This window comes from Pseudorasbora parva, chromosome 2 (assembly GCF_024679245.1).
Source record: "Pseudorasbora parva isolate DD20220531a chromosome 2, ASM2467924v1, whole genome shotgun sequence".
NCBI lineage: Eukaryota > Metazoa > Chordata > Actinopteri > Cypriniformes > Gobionidae > Pseudorasbora > Pseudorasbora parva.
In genome coordinates this window covers 4,807,525-4,829,083 of record NC_090173.1, presented here as the reverse complement: position 1 = coordinate 4,829,083, position 21,559 = coordinate 4,807,525, and the positions used below count along the sequence as shown (strand labels likewise).

At 39.4% G+C, this 21,559-nt stretch overlaps 2 protein-coding genes across 4 annotated transcripts in view; one reads left to right on the top strand and one right to left on the bottom strand.

The window, feature by feature from the left end:
- LOC137090647 (uncharacterized) overlaps positions 1-21,559 on the bottom strand; it is a 188,509-nt gene that overhangs the window by 33,050 nt on the left and 133,900 nt on the right. The gene's annotated exons all lie outside the window — the stretch shown is intronic.
- Positions 472-20,809, top strand: LOC137090673 (H-2 class I histocompatibility antigen, Q10 alpha chain-like). 3 transcript variants are annotated; one of them, XM_067454639.1, is made up of 8 exons: positions 472-605; positions 749-1,031; positions 8,306-8,578; positions 8,671-8,958; positions 9,045-9,326; positions 9,458-9,583; positions 20,132-20,178; positions 20,261-20,809. In XM_067454639.1, the coding sequence occupies exons 2-8, from the start codon at positions 962-964 to the stop codon at positions 20,306-20,308; spliced, it is 1,134 nt and encodes a 377-aa protein (XP_067310740.1). In that variant the 5' UTR covers positions 472-605; positions 749-961; the 3' UTR covers positions 20,309-20,809. The 3 variants fall into 3 exon arrangements, with proteins under 3 accessions (XP_067310740.1, XP_067310744.1, XP_067310731.1); XM_067454643.1 differs by having other exon boundaries at positions 536-630; XM_067454630.1 differs by having other exon boundaries at positions 552-1,031.

Below are 21,559 nucleotides of genomic sequence, written 5' to 3'. Positions count from 1 at the left end.
TGTACTTCAACAAGCAAATCATGAAAACGTGATTTCAGAATAAAAAGGGTAAGTATATTTTGTTTTTGTGTAAATACTCTTTTTTTATTATTCCAAACAGGATGTTTTCCCAAAGTAAAGAAAACTCTTAGTCAATGTTCTCAAAAAGGTCAAAGTCTTTCCACAGTAAATTAGAGAAAAATAGCAGATCAGCTCATCAGTCGATCAGGACGCGGCGCTTTTACATTTATCACGGCAGGTGTCTATAATATTAAAATATTAGGTATGTATTCGGCCTTTATCATGGAGTGTAAAACAACCTTCGCTTTATCTTCTATTAATGGCAGCACGGGATTTTTGTGATGCATACAATTAATCTCAGATAGTGTTCTTTATCTATAAATTTAAGTTTCCCAAAATGAATTTTATTATGAAACAAAGAAACGGATTAATATCCGACGCATTGCGTCGTGAAAGTGCTGACTCAGAGCTGTAGGGTTTAGGGTTCCGTTTGGGACAGTGCCTCTATTCGCTGTTCTTGATGTCCCACAATCATGTGCTTTCCACTCAGTGACAGCTGAGCTTGGAAAAATAAGATGGCGTCCGAGGAATGCGTTTGCTGACCAGTTAGTTTGTGTAGTTTGTCAATTTGTGTGTATTTTTTTAACCAATATTTTCCCCTTCTGATGTCATTTCTAGCGAGAAATTGCTAATGTAGTAATTAAATATTTGTTTAGTTCTCACCAAATCTCTCTTTATTTTGCTGTAGATCATGTTACAATGTCGCAGAAGTCTGTCTAAAATTAGTTTTGGGAGGATCCTTCATGCTCAAACCTCTGCCTTAGCCATTTTGTCTGCTAAAGCAGCGAGGCAGCGAGTTTAGGTTTTCATCCATCATTCAGCTGCTGCAGTTCAGCGTCCGCCGAAGGAGGAACCGTGTAAACATCAGTACTTCAATACTATCACACGCGGATTATAAACAATGGATGTCCAGATTTCTGCTCTGCTCTGTGTTTTTCTTCTTTGTGGGATTTTGTCTTCAGCTCAAGCAGGTATGAATTTTTGATGTGTTTATCAGAGAACAAGAACGAAGTGAATGTTTACGCTTCTATAAACGGCTTCGTTTTGTTTTGTCATTTTTAAACAGTAATTCATTACAGGTTCAACAGGATTATATTCAAGCAGTCTCAAATTAATTTACCCAAAGACTAAGGTCCTACTGGATAAATGATAACTGAAAAATATTGAAGATGAGCGTTTTCGTTAGAACTGATCCGGGACACTATAATGTCAAGGTACGTTCACACCAAACGCGAATAGAGCGTCTGGAGCGAATGATTTCTATGTTAAGTCAATGGAATCCCAGCTAACAATTTTAGGTTATAAGAACGTTTCCCTAACGTTCCCATTAAGTTCTAAAAACGTTTTTGAATGTTCTAGGAACGTTGAAATGTCCAGTTTGTGGAACGTTGTATTAACGTTCTCATTAGGTTCTAAGAATGTTAAATAACGTTCATATAAGGGTGTGGAGTATGATCAAATACAAAATTCCTGTTTTCTCCTTTAATGTACTTGCTTTTGTTTATTGACATCTTATTCTTCCTTAAAAAAAGCTAAAACCACTTTTATAATTGACTTTTATATTTATATTACATGTATATGTAATACATAATTAGTTTACTAGATTTTTCTTCTGATTGTAAAAAAATCAATATATACACAAAAATAGCATTTAAGTGCCATTAAGTTGTCTCTGGATATACAAATTATGTATCTGAAGTTTGAGAAAAAAGCTGTATGACTAATTTGTAATGACTAATACTTTTTTTAATGTAGTAACGTTTTTAAAACGTTCCACTAACAAGGTAAGAATAACGTTTTATAGCTAACGTTTTTAGAACGTTTCGCAATAGCAAATAACGTTGGCACAACGTTCTAATAACGTTACTGCAAGAACTTTTTTGATAACTTTGAGAGAACTTTCAGAGAACGTAAGCCAACGTTCTGAGAACGTTCCCTGTTAGTCTGGAGGTCCTGCGGCGTGTTAGACGCGTTTCGTGCAGCGCAATGGACGCGATTCCGCCTCATTAGCGCGTCCAGTTCGCACGAATAACACGAATTTGAAGCGAATTGAGCGTCTTATTTACGCGATACGTGCGTTATGCGCGAGTGGTGCTTTTTGTGCATTCACGCGTTTGAAGCGAATTCGCGTCTACGCCCGAGTTGAAAAATTAGAACTTTGACTTCAATTCGCGCCGCGTTAACCAATGAGGAGCCTGCTTGCTGCTGCCACGTGATAAGAAACCCTGCATATAATTAAAAAATACAGATATTCTGTCACTAAATGTAGTTTTAATGCTTTTCAGTTGATAATGTAGTTGTTTAAAGCTAAAATATGTGGTTTACCTAGGATGTTTTACTCATAGACAGAGCCAATTTAAAAAGAACACTTGTGTTTTTGGAGTTGTGAGATCCAGGCGATCTCCTGGCGCTCAGCGCTCGTTAACCCCAGCGAGAGCAGCCTTTCCTCGGCCAGTCCTTCTGGCATTTGCCGCTGGTTCGGATGTCTCTGTAGAGGTTAAACATGACATATACTTCGTCTTGTGTACATCTAATGGGCGATCTTTGGTCCAATTAATCTATTGTTGCAAATCATTTTGACTGAGGGCAAAGTGAAGTTTGATAACTTTATATTTTATTTAAATATACATGCAGACAGTGAAGATAATCCAGGTAGTGCGTTGGCTGAACCACGTGTGGCTGTTAAAGCAGCACTAGGTAACTTTTCAACCTTCATAATATATTTTCAAGACTCTTGTGATGATACATCGACTTACAATAGGTTGAATGACATGTCTGCCATAGCCTGATGGGGTCTGTATTGTTTTTAATCGTACTTTTACACTTTGAGTTTCGGGTAGTAACCCGAGAACAAAAAGAACTACAAAATTCGACTGCTTTACGGAAATACGTCACTTCCACCAACACCCACACTTCCTTACATTCGGACGTGCGAGCCCAACTTTGTTCGAGAAACCGAACAGTATTTGTTATTTTTTTACCTCATATCCCGACTAGGGGTGTCCATGGTTAACCGATTGACCGATTAACCGTTAAAAATTGCGTAACCGAGTGAAACATTTTGCTCGGTTAAGTGGCGTCAATGACGTGCCTTGAATTTAGTTGTAATATATGTTTGCACCCCTATAGACCGCCAGAGCGCTCCCAGACATTTGTAATATCCACAAGAAGAAGTCATGACCAGCTTTCTAAGCGGGCAAAGAAAGCGTGGGAGCACTTTAAAAACGAGAGTGACGGGGCAAAATGCAAGTATTGCAATGCAGTGCTTACCGCATTTTTCAGGCTATAAGTTGCTCCGGAGTATGAGTCGCATCAGTCAAAATATGCGTCATGAAGAGGAAAATAACATACGTCGCACTGGACTAAAAGTCGCATTAGGGCAGAAGCAGAGCGCGAGGCGCGCGCGCTGTGCATAACGGAGCAGAAGAAAGAAAGTTTGAAGTGAGAAACTTGTGAATGACTAGAGAAAAGCAGACGTTACTTTAACTGTAATGAAGAAAACAAAAAAGCTGATCGCGGACTGAAAGCAAGATGGCCAGAGCTGAAGGGACGAGTCCACAGATGCTTGAACTCTCTGCCGGGAGAGGCTCAGCCGCGCGAGTCAAACGCTGTGGGAATCGTTCTCGGCTGCATATTTTACTAACGTTACATGCTCTAATCGTGCAGGCGGCCACTCGCATTGCTCGTGAACTGGAGCGCATCTCATCCTAATTTAACGAAACTCAGCGTACGCCTCGCAGACATGAAATAGATCTTAAGAAACTTGAAATGTCTTTTAACAATTTAAAACGAAAAGAAATAGGCTACTCTCTGATTGTGTAATCCATGATGTGCATTTCTCTATAGGCGCGTTCACTACGGAGATGGTGGTCGTCAAATTAATAAGCTAAAAATAACCCTGACGCACACTATGGTTAACCGAGTATTAACCGCTAAGGGCCTCGGTTAACGGTTAATGAAAACCTTGAAAACGTGCAGCCCTAATCCCGACGAGTCTCATAAAGTTTTCCCATCGTCTATTACTTCCGTCTGGTGAGGTCAAGCTGGCGCGATAATTCAATTAATTTTTAAAGGTGTCAGGACTGATGATAAAAGGCAATGCATGGGCGGCTGGATTTTGCAAGTGTTGTTATGGAAATGTTATGGAAATTGCGCATGTCCCTGTCTCCTCAGCGCCATCACAAGCCCCTAATGGCAACTCCTGAACACCTGAGACCTCTTGAGCTGTCTTAACTGGGAGAGGAAGAGGGATTCTTAGCTTTAAAAAATTTGATTACTTGCTTTTATACTTAAGTTTGAAAGTAGGAGTAAATTTCATCAATTCTCAGCACTTAAGACTAAAATAGCACTTTGACAAGATTGATTAATATGGGCCCTGATCATTTGGTTTGAAGATGAGAAGAATGATTAAACAGGCTCTGGGTTTTTACGTTTTCCTCATAGACGATTCATTCAATACGAAAGATGCTGAAATGCGAATGGTTTTGGATATCTCAAACGGTGTTGCCATGGTGAGTGATTAAAACAGCACAAAAAATTCTCTCTTATCTTGTAAAATAATTGTTTTAATTCAATTAAATTAAGATTGTATGTTCTGTAATTGAACCTGGATGAGTTTAAAATGAATGAACTGATGATTGGGCTGATTTCTACCTGCAGCACTACAGCATTCTTATGGTAAAAAGTTTAACTCGTACATTTGTAGGCGTAAATATGGCATATTCAGATGACTTTATTTTTACATTTAATTTAATTTAAATTCATATTTCACCTTTTAATGAATCTATGACACTATATCACTTTTTGTTCAGACAGGACTAATTTTCTACATTACATTTGAGTTACATTTCTCATCACCTGGCATCTGTAATTTCATGGACTCAGACATAGACATGTGCCGATTTTCGATAATGCGATTTATCACGATAATGAATATGCACGATATTGTTATCGTGGGCACTTTAAAATATCGTAAATAATAATTTATTAACAATTTATATTTTTTTTATAATGCATTCAAGAATACTTTGCCCATCAACCGTATAAATGCTCAACACCGCTGTATTCTGCGTCAAAGGGACTCGCGCTCAGATATAAACAAGCCCAACGTGCGTTTGCACATGACTGAACCAGACGCGCTGCTGAAGTGCCGCTCAGTGACAGCAGAGGGCGCTGATGAACTGAAGAATGCTGCCGTTACCCCGGAAACCAGCAAACAAACAAAACGCGTGTAGTTTTTAAAACAGCCATTCGTTTTTGTAATCTCAATGTTGTTCATCAAAGCACCAAATACTTAATACTTAAAGACTTAATAGGCTATTTATTTTCAAACTTAAACATTTTTATGTTTTAATCTGGACTACAACATACCCTAATAATTAGAACGTTCTGTTATTGTTCAGTATAACTTTGAGATACGACTTCATTAGTTAACATGTTAATTCATTATTCACCAAACTGATAATGAAAAATACTTATAAAGAATGAATCATTCTATGTTAATTTCTTAGTTACTGTTTAATAACATTATAATCAAAATCAAAATAACTTTTTTAATGGACCTAAGATAAAACTAACAATGATCAGTATTTCTTAACTAACATTAACAAAAACATTATACTTTCTGTACCAAATGTAGCTATTGCTCAATCTTAGTTAATGGATTAAATAATGAGACCTTATTGTAATTTGTAAGCCTACCTGTTGTTCTGTATAGCCTAATTTTTGTGCAATTTAATCTGTTTGAAAATTGTACTTTTACAGCTCTGAAAAATATCAAGAGACCACTTAACATTGATTTCTCAATGAGGGGTCTCTTAATTTTTTCCAGAGCTGTATATATTTTTGGTGCATTATTGTATTTAAACATTCAGTTATTTTTGTTCTTACAAAAATAGTTCTTAAAGCTGTTATGCTATGGCAACACTTTTTTTGCAACTTATTTCAATATCGTGATAATATCGTATATCGTGATAAAACTTCAGCAATTAATCGCAACATGAAAAATTTATTTCGGCACATGCCTACTCAGACAGTAGTCTCTTTTATTACAGAGAAGAGTGTGTGTGTTTTCTAAAACATGAGCTTTACAGAAGGTCATGTGCTGTGTTTGCAAAGATAATGATGACGCATATGTCTTTAAAATAATTATTTACTGATATAATTCAAATTTATTAAAAGTAAATTTCACATGATTTTATAAAAGTTGCTGTTTTTTACTATTATTGTTTTGTTTAAAATTATGTTCATCTAAATCTCACTCTGCCTTTCTCTGTCTGTCCTTCCACTCATTATTTTTCACTCTTTGTGTGTGTGTGTGTGTGTGTGTGTGTGTGGGGGGGGGTCTCTCTCTCACTCTGTGTGTGTGTGTGGGGGGGGGGTCTCTCTCTCTGTGTGTGTGTGTGTGTGTGTGTGTGTGTGTGTGTGTGTGTGTGTGTGTGTGTGTGTGTGTGTGTGTGTGTGTGTGTGTTTGTGTCACTTTCTCTTTTGATGGTGATAATTTAACCCTTACATATCATAGGCAGAGATGGAAAGAGTAACAAAATGTTCTACTCAAGTAAAAGTACTGTTACTTCAATGAAATTTTACTTAAGTACAAGTAAAATTACTGGTCTAAAAATTTACTCAAGTAAAAGTAAAAAGTAGCTCATTTAAAATATACTCAGAGTAAAAGTTACTTAGTTACTTTTTTAACAGTGGGTGTGGGGGACTCTCCCCTGTAGGGTTGTGATAGAATGAGATTTTCACGATATGACAACTATCTCAGAAAACATCAATTCAACATTTACTGTACCTATTATTAAATGATGGTTATTATCACTTGTTAAAATGATGTTAAATGAATGAAGAAGATTGGTCTTTGTTAAAATTTGTTTGAACAAATGCTTTATTATAACAAACTTAAAACCATTTGTTTATTTTGTTTATTAAAATTTCAATAAAACGTATTATACGTCTAATAAACTAAATTCAATAAATTATTATGAATTAGATTAACAACTTATTTTTATCATTAATTCGTAAAAACGTTTTAAGAATAATTAGAGTCAATATGTAGTAGACGAAGCAGCTCATTCACAGAGAGAGAACAAGCAGATCATATATTCATATAGCAATGTTTTGTGCTTTAATGTTCACAGACCATGTCGCGATTTGATTTATTTCTAAGGCCTACAGCTCTACATTTGAGTTTTTCGTTCATCCACCAGTTTGCGTGTATTACGCCAATTCTACTTCATAATGTAAAGTTAATGTTCATGACTGGATTCCGGGATTCGCTCTGCGTCACAGAAATCAATCGGCCTTAAGTTATAAACATACCTTTATCTGCACAGAGGGATGTGTGCCCGAACATGTTCTATGTGTTTCTTCATTTGCATCCACATTTTGTGCACATTTGATATCCTCCAGGACAACACCACATAATTTTTTTCTATATCCAAAGTATTTCCATACTAGCCAGGAGTTCACGACGGCGTTTTGCTTTCACCTGGTTCTGCGTCACTGACGTCTGTCTTGTTCGTATCCATCGGATATTTGCGCGCATGTTCTCTCCCGCGCCCTCTATTCAATATTTCCAGATCGCGTTTTTTTCCTCCCCTCTTTGCATAATGCATTAATGATTAATTTTACTCAGTAACGGATGTGGTTTAAAATGTAGCGAAGTACAATACTTTAATCAAAATGTACTTAAGTAAAAGTAAAATTACAGATTTTTAAAACTACTTAAAAAAGTAGAAGTACACAGAAAAGCTACTCAATTACAGTAACGCGAGTAAATGTAATTCGTTACTTTCCACCTCTGATATTAGGCTAATACAAATGTAAAAAATAAGATTTAAAAAAACCTATACAAATACCTTGAATCAAATACTGGTCTTCTGGACTTTTTGATCATGCAATTTTCAGCTGCAAAAGATAACTGCACATATTTGAAAATGGCCTATTACATTAGAATTAATCTAGATTTAAATTACATAGGGTGTGGCTGGTGGTCATAGCGGCACCAGCTGCTGCGGTAAATGTGGCGTATTTGAGCGTTTAAAAAATATTCTCCTGTTTAAATGCATATTGCCTGTCATGCACAATTTCCCCAAAGCCACCGGAGTGAAGGTGCCACCGGCTTGGGCCCGACATCGCTGCTCGCAGCTTTAATGTTTTAACTGTTTCTTCTTCAGGAACTTTTAGCACATTTACACTTCAGTGAACAGTTATTTCATGCATGTTTTATTCCTTGTCATTGCAGAGAGACACTCGCTGTATTACATTTACACGGCCTTGTCTAAACCTGTGGATCTGCCGAGCATCTATGAATTCACTGCTATGGGTCTGCTAGACGACAGACAGATCGACTATTACAACAGCAAGGACAAGATAAAGATTCCCAAACAGCACTGGATGAAAGAGAAAATGCAGGAGGATTACTGGGAAAAAGGCACTCAGTCGAGAAAGAGCAAAGAACAGTGGTTTAATGTGAACGTCAATATTCTGATGAACCGCATGAGACAGAATGAGTCAGGTGAGGAACATTCATACAGTTTAACCTGAGTTTGGTTTTTATTAATCCTGTTATCATCTCACCACAAACATTTCAATCTGTGTCCGTGTCAGATCTTCATGTTCTTCAGTGGAGACACGGATGTGAAGTTGAGCAGCAGGGAGATAAAGTGACGTTTCTCAGAGGCATTGATGAGTACAGTTATGATGGAGAGAACTTCTTGTCTTTTGATGATAAAGAGTCTCAATGGGTCGCTCCAGTTCCCGCAGCTCAACCAACCAAGAACAAATGGGACAAAGTGCCGATCCTAAACCAATACACCAAAGGCTACCTGGAGAAAGAGTGTGTGGACTGGCTCAACAAATTCAGAGACTATGGAGACGAGGAGCTCAGAAACGGCTGTGAGTAAATGTGTGTGTATTTGTAGATGATCTGCAGCTGTTATAGAGATAGAAACTGATTAATGAACTGATTCCTGTGTTTTCAGCTCCTCCGGACGTTCACATGTTTGCAAAGAAGTCGAGGGACAGATCCAAGCTGAAACTCACCTGTCTGGCCACTGGCTTCTACCCCAAAGACGTGGAGATGACCATTAGGAAATATCGCTCATCTCTGCCTGAAGATGAGATTGAATCCTCAGGAATCAGACCAAACCATGATGGATCCTTCCAGATGAGGAAGAGTGTGGAGATCACGGAGGATGAAAAAGCAGAATATGATTGTTTTGTGTCCCACAGAACCCTCAGAGAACCAATCACCATCAAATGGGGTAATTAAAGCAGTTACACAGAGAGGCAGAACTATCGCCTGATATTGTAATTTAAAATTGTGAACCTCCACAACTGCCTGCTTTTTTTGCTTGTGATATCTTCTTTTGATGATTTGTTTTTGTTTGTGTAGATGGGAAATGCCAGAACTGTGTGCCAGTGATCGTACCAGCCATGATTGGAGCAGTGATTGGAGGTGTGTTTGTGCTGGCAGTCGTTGCTTTAGTGCTTTTCATCTTAAAGAAGAGAACGATTAATGGTGAGTAGTGACGATTAATGATGATCATCCACACATCCACTCATTCTAGTGTTGTAAATGTACTGTCGCTTCACAGCAAGAAAGTTTGAGAGTTTTGGTTTTGGGTTTCCTCAGGGTTCTTTGGGGTTTTTTTGGGTTTATTTTTCTCCATCATGCCCTGATGGAGTTTTGGTTCCTTCCCACTGTCGCCTTTGGCGTGGCTTGCTCAGTTGGGCACACTAAAATTTCAACTAAATTTTTCAAAGTAAATATCGAAATAAAATTAATTACTAAATTAACTGTATCAACTATAGTAATAATGGTCGATGTAAACAATATGCAATATAAATGACACAAAATTTGACCTACGATAGAGATTTTAATTATTAATAGTTAAGCCTCTTCTGAAAAAGAGAAATCTGGATAACTCCATACTGAGCAACTACAGACCAATCTCAAATCTCCCCTTCATAGGCAAAATCATTGAAAAAGTTGTTTTCAATCAGTTGAACAAATTCTTAAACTCAAACGGATACTTTGACAATTTTCAATCTGGTTTCCGTCCGCATCACAGCACAGAGACAGCGCTCATAAAGATTATAAATGATATTCGCTTAAACACTGATACAGGCAAAACATCAATTCTGGTTCTACTCGATCTCAGTGCTGCATTCGACACTGTTGACCACAACATACTTCTAGACAGGCTGGAAAACTGGGTCGGGCTTTCTGGGATGGTCCTCAGATGGTTCAGATCATACTTAGAAGGGAGAGGTTATTATGTGAGGATAGGCGACCATAAGTCTGAGTGGACGTCCATGACATGCGGAGTCCCACAAGGGTCAATTCTAGCACCTCTCCTGTTTAACCTGTATATGCTGCCACTGAACCAAATAATAAAAAAGAACAATATTGCTTACCACAGCTATGCTGATGACACCCAGCTCTACTTAGCACTGTCACCTAATGACTACAGCCCCATTGACTCGCTGTGCAAATGCATTGATGAAGTTAACGACTGGATGTGCCAAAACTATCTTCAGTTAAACAAAGACAAAACCGAAATCATTACATTTGGAAACAAAGATGAAATTCTCAAGGTGAACGCATATCTTGAGGCTAAAGGCCTGATAACAAAAAATCAAGTCAGGAATCTTGGTGTGATTTTGGAGTCAGACCTGAGTTTCAGTAGTCATGTCAAAGCAATAACTAAATCAGCATACTATCATCTGAAAAATATTGCAAGAATTAGATGCTTTGTCTCCAGGCGAGACACTTTGAATTGCCACTGCGTATGAAATGTGCTATATAAATAAACTTGCCTTGCCTTGCCTTGCCTATTAATTATATTTAATTATATTGCGATAATGCATGTTGATGACGGAATCTAGCCGCTATATTTAGAGCCACGAGCTGCAACTGATTGCAATGCATGAAAGCGGAACGGAGGAGCTGTGAAAAAGACCCGTCATAATAAAGGTTCGGTTGAACATGAGAATACTTTCAGAATATATTAGCCTACAGTAGATTTAACTTCGTCTCTATGTAACTTTAATAATAATTTGTCTCTACTACTACTACTAATAATGTTTAGGTGGTTGATTTTTTTTCACTTGATCTTTTTGTATAAACAAAGTTTACTTTTAAACAGCGTACAACCATTGAATGTTTATGTATTATTTACTTATAATGATTATCATCATAAATAATAAACATATTGAATTGTATTTTTTTTTTTATTAAATAGTTAAATAAATAAAAACATTTTGTGGTACCAAAAATGGTACAGATTACCGTAAAATGTGTATGGTATTGGAACCAACTACTGGAATTTTGGAACCTGATTACTAAAGAACACAACGAAAACGCCACAACACAACGGAAACAAACCGCAAAACAACGAAAACGCCACAACACAACGAAATCAAGCCAAAACACAACAGAAATATGCCACAACACAACAGAAACAAGCCACAAATCAATAAAAACAAACCACAACACAACGAAAACATGCCACAACACAATTAAATCACCACAACAACGAAAAAAGGCCACAACACAACGAAATCAAGCCACAACACAAAGAAACCAAGCCACAGCACAAAGAAAACATGCCACAACACAATAAAATCACCACAACAATGAAAGCAAGCCACATCACAACAAAAAAAGGCCACAACACAAACAAAACATGCCACAACACAATGAAATCAAGCCACAACACAATGAAATCACCACAACAACGAAAGCAAGCCACAACACAATGTAAACAAACCGCAACACAACAAAATCAAGCCACAACACAACAGAAACAAGCCATAACACAACGAAATCAAGCCACAACACAACGAAATCAAGCCATAACACAACGAAATCAAGCCACAACACAACGAAATCAAGCCATAACACAACGAAATCAAGCCACAACACACCGGAAACAAGCCATAACACAACGACAACGCCACAACACAACACAACGAAATCTAGCCAAAACACAACAGAATTCAGCCACAACACAAAGAACTCAAGCCACAACACAAAGAACTCAAGCCACAACACAAAGAACTCAAGCCACAACACAACGAAATCAAGCCACAACACAAAGAAAACATGCCACAACACAACGGAAAAAAGCCACAACACAATGAAAACAAACCGTAACACAACAAAATCAAGCCACAACACAACAGAAACAAGCCATAACACAACAAAATCAAGCCACAACGCAACGAAATCAAGCCACAACACAACGGAAACAAGCCACAACACAACGAAATCTAGCCAAAACACAACAGTATCCAGCCACAACACAACGAACTCAAGCCACAACACAACGGAATCCAGCCACAACACAACGAATCAAGCCACAACACAATGAAAATGTTGTCGACCCATAGGGTGCTCTCGGAGTGCAGTAAAGTTAGTTTTCCTTGCCATTGCTCTATAGATTCGCCTGTTTAATCCCTTAAGACACAACTGTTTACATTAATTATACGTCATAAAAGCATTTTGAGATGCAAGTACGTTTGACCACTGCACAGAGTCTGACTCGAGCACAGCCGCATATGCAAGCGCTCTTCACCAAACACACAGATACTGTCAGTGAGTTAAATATTTTTATATATAAGTCATCTGCATTCAACATAAATGAGGCCTTCATTGAGCATTTGTAAGGACAATACCAGCAGGGGAGAACACGCACTGTGTGTGAGCGTAACATCAAGCAAAGTGCGCACGGGCGTGTGTGTGTGTGTGTGTGTGTGTGTGTGTGTGTGTGTGTGTGTGTGTGTGTGTGTGTGTGTGTGTGTGTGTGTGTGTGTGTGTGTGCGCGTGAAGAATTTCTGCACACGCAGCATCACGCATTTGTGATGAAATGCTCCGAATCGATTCTCAAATTCTCAGAATTGAGCCAGAATCGTTGAAGAGAGAATTATGGTGCATCAATTTTTATTATTTAATTTTTTTTCTCTAGTCCAGACACACAAGAGCTCAGAGTGGATTACATGCACGAGTTACAGCAGACAACAAACACATATCGGACCCATTTGAATTCTGCACAGACAGCTTTATTACAAAATGGAGGAAAAAGTTATGATAAACGACATGCTTCACATTTCAAAGCACTTCAGTGGAAACATAAAGAACAAAATGATGTGACAGCAGTCAATGGAAACAAAAATCATCAACACAGGGCTGGATTTAAAATCATACCAAAAATCAGTTACAGGCTGAACTGCATTAAGTTCATCACAGCACCAGTTTCTGGACAGTCTGTGGTGCTTCTTGATGGCTTTGGATGCTTCATTACATAATGCCCCTGAGGTTCTCAATTGGGTTTAGGTCTGGGGAACATGAGGGCCAGTCAATGGCTTCAAACCCTTTGTCGTCTAAAGACTGCCTTCACACTCTAGTAAGAATTAGCGATATAGCCTCAAAATTATATAACAATATTTTTAAAAAATAGTAGCCTAAATAATCTTATGTGCAACCTATATAGAAATTAAGCGTGAAATAAACATTTTTCAAACAATCTCAATGGTGGTTACTGATTAGGCGACAGTCATTCTGACTGAAATTTTTGCAAATGTTTCTTAAAAAAATCTGATATCTGTCCACTGGAACGCTATCGCTTTTAATTTAAAACAGTTTATTTAAAGCAATTTGTGGCAAGCAGCGGGGCGAGGGACTGCGAGAGTGGGCCGGTGATGAGTGGTAATGAGTGCCAGCTGCGCGACACACCGGTCTCGCCTCGCGGCTGAGTGACGGGAGCATAAAAGAAGGAGCGAAGGCAGTGGAAGATGAGAGAGGACCAGGCCTGGATTTTATGTTTTGTTTAAGTTTTGTTGTGTGTGTGCGGGCAGTCGTCCGTGAGGAGCTGCCCACTTTTTATTATGTGTGTGTGTGCGGGCAGTCGTCTGTGAGGAGCTGCCCACTTTTTATTATGTGTGTGTGTGCGGGCAGTCGTCCGTGAGGAGCTGCCCACGTTTTATTATGTGTGTGTGTGCGGGCAGTCGTCCGTGAGGGGCTGCCCACGTTTTATTATGTGTGTGTGTGCGGGCAGTCGTCCGTGAGGGGCTGCCCACGTTTTATTATGTGTGTGTGTGCGGGCAGTCGTCCGTGAGGGGCTGCCCACGTTTTATTATGTGTGTGTGTGCGTGCGGGCAGTCGTCCGTGAGGGGCTGCCCCTGTTATTTTTGTTTTGTTTGTTTATTTTGAATTAAAGTTTGTTGAACATTCGCGGGTTCCCGCCTCCTTCCTTCCCAGCTAAGAACCCTGTTACATATACTTTTTCTGGTGATTGAAGATTTTTTTCATTGTTTAAAAAAAAAAAGTAATGTCTTTTTGAGTCTTTTATTGTCACCAAGACTACATTTATTTGACCCAATATCGTGAAACAATTACTATTTCAAATGTAACTTTACTATTTTACCATATTTTAAACTGATTTATTCCTGTGATAACAAAGCATCATTACTCAAGTCTTCAGTGAATGTAACGGGGTTCTTAGCTGGGAAGGAAGGAGACAGGAACTGGTGAACATTCAACAAAGACTTTTAATTCAAAATAAACAAACAAAACAAAAGTAACACGGCCAGCTCCTCACGGACGACTGCCCGAACACACCCAACAAAACGTAAACAAAACATAACACAAATCCAGGCCTGGTCCTCTCTCGTCTCGCGGTCCCTCGCCCCACTGCTTGCCACACAATTATTTTTCAAACCTATGGAATTAGAAACACAGGCCTGTCCCTAACAAAGGCCTGCTTTAAATAAAAGCCTGTTAACCTCTGCAGTTCAGGTAAATGAAGGCCCTGGTCTTTATTTGAGGAATTACGGTAATATGGCACACCCCTACACTCAGTCACATGAGGCCGGGCATTATAATGCACCAGGAGGAACCCAGGGTCCACTGCACCAACATAAGGTCTGACAATGGCTTTCCTCCCAAAGGATTTCCTCCCAGTACCTAACAGCAGTAAGCGAACCATTGGCTAGCACATGGAGGTCTGTGCGACCCTCCAAAGATATTTCCTCTCCAGACCATTACTGACCCATCGCCAAACCGGCCATGCTGGATGATGTTGCACACAGTATAACCACAACCTGCAAAACCATTCCCTTTTGATGGTTGTCTTGCTGTTGTCTCTCCAGTGCACCTGTTGTCACTTTCCTTTGCACCAAATCGAGTGAAGCTGATTCACAATCATTGGGACCATTTACATGCACGTTCTTAAGCCGATTATGCCTAATAAGCCGACAATGAACATGGTCATGTTAAAGGGGGGGTGAAATGCTGTTTCATGCATACTGATCTTTTTACACTGTTAAAGACTTGGAATCCCATACTAAACATAGACAAAGTTTCAAAAGTTAAGGTGGACGTTTGATGGGAGTATTTCTTTGTCAAAAATACTACTTCCGGTTAGTCATAAGTTTCGGCAAGTTTTTTGAGATCATGCGTCCCCATTGACGTTAATGGGGGCGGAATTTCCTTGTATGGGCCTTACGGACAATTCTACCGGAAGCGCGTGAGAGAGAGAGAGAGGGAGAGAGCGAAAGCAACAGGCTACGCCCATCAAAGCGCTGGCTTGTAGGATGCGGCACAGGTGATGTGCACATAACAATGTCACCAAAAAAGTGCGTTTTTGGTTGCCAGACCAAGACAGTCCTGCACAGATTCTCCAAAACCCCGCGTTAAGGCAACAGTGGATGTAATTTGCTTTTCCGGATCAGCAACTGAGTTGCGCGAATGTTTATATCTGTTCGCTGCATTTCGGTGCCGACTGTTTCATAAACGAGGCCCAGCTCGACACAGGATTTTCCGATCGCCTAATGCTGAAGGATGGAGCAGTCCCAACGTTAGAACCGCAGGCGGTGAGTGAGACTGCTTCAAATGTCTGTGTTTTTGCCTATGCTCATCAAGTAGCCCAAACACGATCACGTATAGTTAATTGATCAATGGAGCATGCGATGTGTAGTGCGTGTACATTTGTTTAGCTGGCCACTATATGTGTAACTTTATGTTTGTGTATTGTAAAAGCACTCCAAACAACAATACACAAAGAGTGGGGAAATATGTTGAACTAAATAAGCACGCTTCTTTATTCAAATGCGCTACTATTCCATGTCTTTCTATGTAAACACTAACTTAGCCTGCGGTGCAAAACCAGTCCGCTTACTGTCTACACAAACCACGCGTAAACACACAAACACACGTGCACAACTGCACTTCTCACATGTACACCTTCAAAGACAAAAATACGACGATATAATTCAAGTATAAATATGTAAATAACACAAGCCGCTCAGCATATTATATAGTTAGTGTATAACTTGTACCACATACAGACGTCCTGCTCTAGTCGTTTTTGCTGCTGCTCCTGTTCAACTGCAGCCTCTGGGTCTGATTCCGGATCATAGATGTATGGCTGTATCTGATTAAAAGCCATATTTTTATTTTGAATAAAGTTTTTTCCCGCTGTTAGGGATGACACAGCTTTACGACGCACTCGACTCAACACAATAACAGCGGCGCGCACACGTCATTATTTAGCTCCGCCCACACGATACGCCCCACCCGCTCGGCTTTTTTCGGAAAGACTCGGAACAGCGCATCTTTCTTATATAATTATAAAAAAAATAAAGATTTTTCGGAGATATGCAGGATGCAATGCTACTCTGTAGGTACTCAAGATTGACATGACACTGACTGAAACTGAGTGTTTCACCCCCCCTTTAATGCAGTAACCCTTTTTCTTTTATCTGAACCTCTTCTACTTCTACTTAAATTGAGGAGTCATGCCAAGGCAAAAGGCAGTAACTTCCATATTATCAATATGTGGTTGCTGATCACCATTTACAAAATCATTATAGTAACTCCTGTATAAAATCTAATGATAATGGCATTTATTTTGGATGATTTACAATTACTTATAGCCATCTTCTTATTAATATCATGTGCTTTCTGATGCCATTATTAAGAGATGAGACATATCTCTTGTAAAGACACTGAATTATATGAATATACATTTACATTTATGCATTTAACAGACACTTTTATCCAAAGCAACTTACATTGCATTCAAGGTACACAATTTGCATTTTTGTCAATTCTTGCTCTCCCTGGGAATCGAACCCATGACATTGGCGTTGCTAGGCTCATGCTCTATTGTTTGAGCTACAGGAAAGCCTACAAATATACAAGATATGCTTATTTCTAATTAGTAAACATTAGCATATATAATGCAAAGATATGACAAATAGAACAAAGAACAAATCATGTAAAAGTGTAAAATGAATGGGATTGGAATGAGAAAAATAGAAAATAGTGTCGATGGTTAATCAAGGGTTAATTTGTCTATCAGGCTCTAATGACAGCGCTGACTGGATCGCATCGACCAATCATAGGCTAAACAGAGTAATTATTTATTGCAGTGCTTTTAATGTTTTTATCTAGTAAAAAATGACACAATAGGCAACATAGTTTAATTACTTTTACATCGATTTGAATTAAATTTGCTTAGCCTAAAAGAACAACTTTTAGATTGATGTGAACGACAAGTAGGAATAATTCTCAGGGTGCTTGTGGAATTAACATCTCCGATGACATTTATTGCCATGGATTTTATCGGGTTTACAAGAAAAGGTGTCATGGTGTCACGGCATTCGAGTACACACTCGTGCAGTGAACAGCCTCAGACTGTCTGGCAGACATGCTGAGTGAATATTCTGCATTATGAAAGGATGTATGACAGTCACAGTACACAGGCTACACCGTAATACACACGCGGCAAACTTTAATAGACAGTAAAACAAAGGCAAAGAGCGGTAACTGCGGTTACGGTGTTCTGCCTTGGTTTCTCCTGGGCTTTTGGAAGTTACTGTTAAGACAATCCATAATTTTCTTGAAAAAACAACGGAATTAACTAACCGATATTTATCCACATGATAAAGGAGGTCTTGAATGTCCCAAAAATGTCAATAACTCATTTTCGACCAAAAACGAAGTTACGGCCTTTTTCCTTTGCACGGCAGAATACAGGTGAACAGAATTTAATAATCAATGATTAACCATAGCAACAAACTAGATAATGAATAGGAACTAATTTTGGACAGGAAAATGGCAACGGAGCAAACAGGGATCAACATTTCACTACATCAGTATCATAGTCTGAATCCGGTGCTTTGTCTACTAACATTACTGTTTGGGTAACGGCCTACAAAAGACATCTAATAATCAAATATAAAACTGTACAAATGAATAGATTAATGCTTATCAAAGCTGCGAGTATCTTTCTCTTCGCCTTTTGTGTTTTGATTCACATTAATAACACGATCGTCAGCCAGGGAAGCTGCTCCTTTAAGACCGAATGCAGATCTATATAAATAATATTTTCTCCCAACTATTAATGCCCATTTAAGACATAAACTGTGTTTAAGTGAGTACTCTCCAAGCGGCCATTTTGACATAGTCTATTTATTGTGTGTATTTGATGGTTTAGGCGCACACAAAGTCTAAAGTAGGTACTATAATGTGCAAGTTGTGGTCGGTTTCAAGCACACACGCATAAGCTGCCTTGAAGCTGGAAACTCTTGCGCGGATTATTGTGCTTTTAATAGCCCTATCTATTTATTAACAAACACGTTCCACAATTTAGCAACAGTAGACGGCATTTTACAATAATCACAGATTGTGCTGATTCTGACGTTAAGTTTAGGGTTTAGGGGAACCAATGCTGGCAGCTGTGAAGGGAAGGAAGTTGCGCAAGACGGAACGCGGCATTTTTAATAGTTTTATATCGTGTCTATTTATAATTCCTGGCAACCAAAATCAAATATACAATTAGATTAATATCCCAGGCCTGAAGTGTAACCAGACTAAGCTTTTGTTGGCCATCGTCGTTACTCATGCAGGGACTGTTGTGCGCGTTGTCTCAGAAAGTGATCCGTTCATTTTGTTGGTCACGCGTGCATGCAAAATCCCATAGGTTCTGTACATGAAACAGAAAAGATTAGTTAATCTCTCGACCTCGAGTCCTTCGTTTTTCCTGTTATGCTGAAATGATGACTCAATTTCTTTTTCATTTTGCTGAACGAGAAGATCAAAGATCCGAGTCTGTAAAATGATTCGAACTTCCCGCTGCTAACTACATGGCCCCCTTCTGGCTAATAGTGGGCAATAATAACGATCATCTGTAATGACCGCGATTAGACAAATTAATCGCAATCAAATGATTTTTTTAATAATTGTGACAGGTCTACTGAGCAACAGTCCAGTGCTGCTTCTCTGTAGCCTAAAAGTGTCTTGACCTGGGGAATGCGGCACCTGTAGCCCATTTCCTGCTCACGCCTGTGCACGGCGGCTCTGGATGTTTCTACTCCAGACTCAGTCCACTGCTTCCGCAGGTCCCCCAAGGTCTGGAATCGGTCCTTCTCCACAATCTTCCTCAGGGTCCGGTCACCTCTTCTCGTTTTTTGCCACACTTTTTCCTTCCCACAGACTTCCCACTGAGGTGCCTTGATACAGCACTCTGGGAACAGCCTATTCGTTCAGAAATGTCTTTCTGTGTCTTCCCCTCTCGCTTGAGGGTGTCAATGATGGCCTTCTGGACAGCAGTCAGGTCGGCAGTCTTACCCATGATTGCGGTTTTGAGTAATGAACCAGGCTGGGAGTTTTTAAAAGCCTCAGGAATCTTTTGCAGGTGTTTAGAGTTAATGAGTTGATTCAGATGATTAGGTTAATAGCTCGTTTAGAGAACCTTTTCATGATATGCTAACTTTTTGAGAATTTGTGGTTTTCATGAGCTGTATGCCAAAATCATCAGTATTAAAACAATAAAAGACCTGAAATATTTCAGTTGGTGTGCAATGAATCTAAAAATATATGAAAGTTTAATTTGTATCATTACATTATGGAAAATAATTAACTTTATCACAATATGCTAATTTTTTGAGAAGGACCTGTATTTGGTGTCTGTAATTTTGGTGCATCATCATTATTTAATAGATTATCTTGTACACACAGTACTGGAGAAGATACACTGACATTTGACTGTTTCTCCAACAGGACAAGCCAGTACTAACGGAATAGCTCAGAAGAATCTTAACCAAGAGGTAATTATATTTGACATGAATATCAGTCGCTACTACTCCCAATAATGAATGAAATGAACATAAGTGTTTGTCTGTGTTTCAGAGTGGGACTAACAGAAGCTCAATCATTACTACAACAGCTCAAACCTGATGTAAAGTCAGAGGAAGACTTCTGTGCTTAACGCTTGCGCCATCTTATGGCTTAAACAGCCGTGGGTTACAATGGAAGACTTCAAGGCAGGTTTCCTTATATTTAAGTTTTAAATATAGATATTTTTCTCACACAAACGCATCGATTGGAATCAGAAGGCTCTATTAACCCATCGGAGTCGTGTGGAGCACGTTATTTGACGGACAGCTGCATTTTTATGGACTTCAAACACAACTCCAACTACTGCTGGGATTAACGTTAGCCTGGACTTTTTAAATATAACTCTGATTGTATTTGTCTGACAGAAGAATGTCATAAACACCTATAATGACTTGACAGTGAGTAAATCATAGGCTTGGTTTCATTTTTGGCTGAACTAACCCTTTCAGCATTCATTTCCAACATTTAGCAGCAATAGATAAAGGCTTAAAGCAGGTTGGAACTGTTTTTCTTTGTGGAAGCTTTGAGTAAGAGCTAATAAAATATTTAATCTCAAGACAATATTTTGTGTCTAATTTATTTGAGACTAGTAGCCGTGTAATAAGCGGGATAATGTCCACCCAGCCGGTTGTTATCTCAGAATAAACCCCTTCAGAGTGACGCTCCGCTTCGCCTCGGGGTCCTGATCACTCTGGCGGGGTTTATTCTGAGATAACAACCGGCTGGGTGGACATTATCCCTTACTTATACTAATCACCAACACCTGTGTCCCATCACCTCATCACCGCTCACCATAAAACACCAGGACTTAATCAATCAATCAACTCTATTTATATAGCGCTTTTACAAATGGACCAGGGCGGGAGGGATGAACAAAGTTCAAGAGGCCATGATGGCCTGCAGAGTTCAGGGGCCAGGGTGGCGCAGTTAGAGCAGGATGCCTGGGACCACCGGAACACGATCCACTGGAACAGGGACCACCAGAACATAATCCACAGGAGCAGGGACCACCTCTCTCCTCCTCCACCTCCTCTGTTTCTGGACCGTCAAACTCGGGATCCCCGTGGCAGGGATCACTGGAGCAGGGACCACCGGAACATAATCCACAGGAGCAGGGACCACCTCTCTCCTCCTCCTCCTCTGTTTCTGGACCGTCAAACTCGGGATCCCCGTGGCAGGGATCACTGGAGCAGGGACCACCGGAACACAGATCACTGGAACTTGGTCCACCGGAACACGATCCACCGGCAGGCACGGGGACCACTAGAGGCGAGGAATCCAAGATGGCGCCGCTCAATGGCGACTCGGTGC

Coding starts and splice junctions, on each gene's coding strand:
- LOC137090673 (XM_067454639.1), top strand. CDS start 962: ATGGATGTCCAGATTTCTGCTCTGCTCTGTGTTTTTCTTCTTTGTGGG. Junction 8,579..8,670: donor CATGAGACAGAATGAGTCAG/GTGAGGAACATT, acceptor TGTCCGTGTCAG/ATCTTCATGTTCTTCAGTGG. Junction 9,327..9,457: donor ACCAATCACCATCAAATGGG/GTAATTAAAGCA, acceptor TTGTTTGTGTAG/ATGGGAAATGCCAGAACTGT.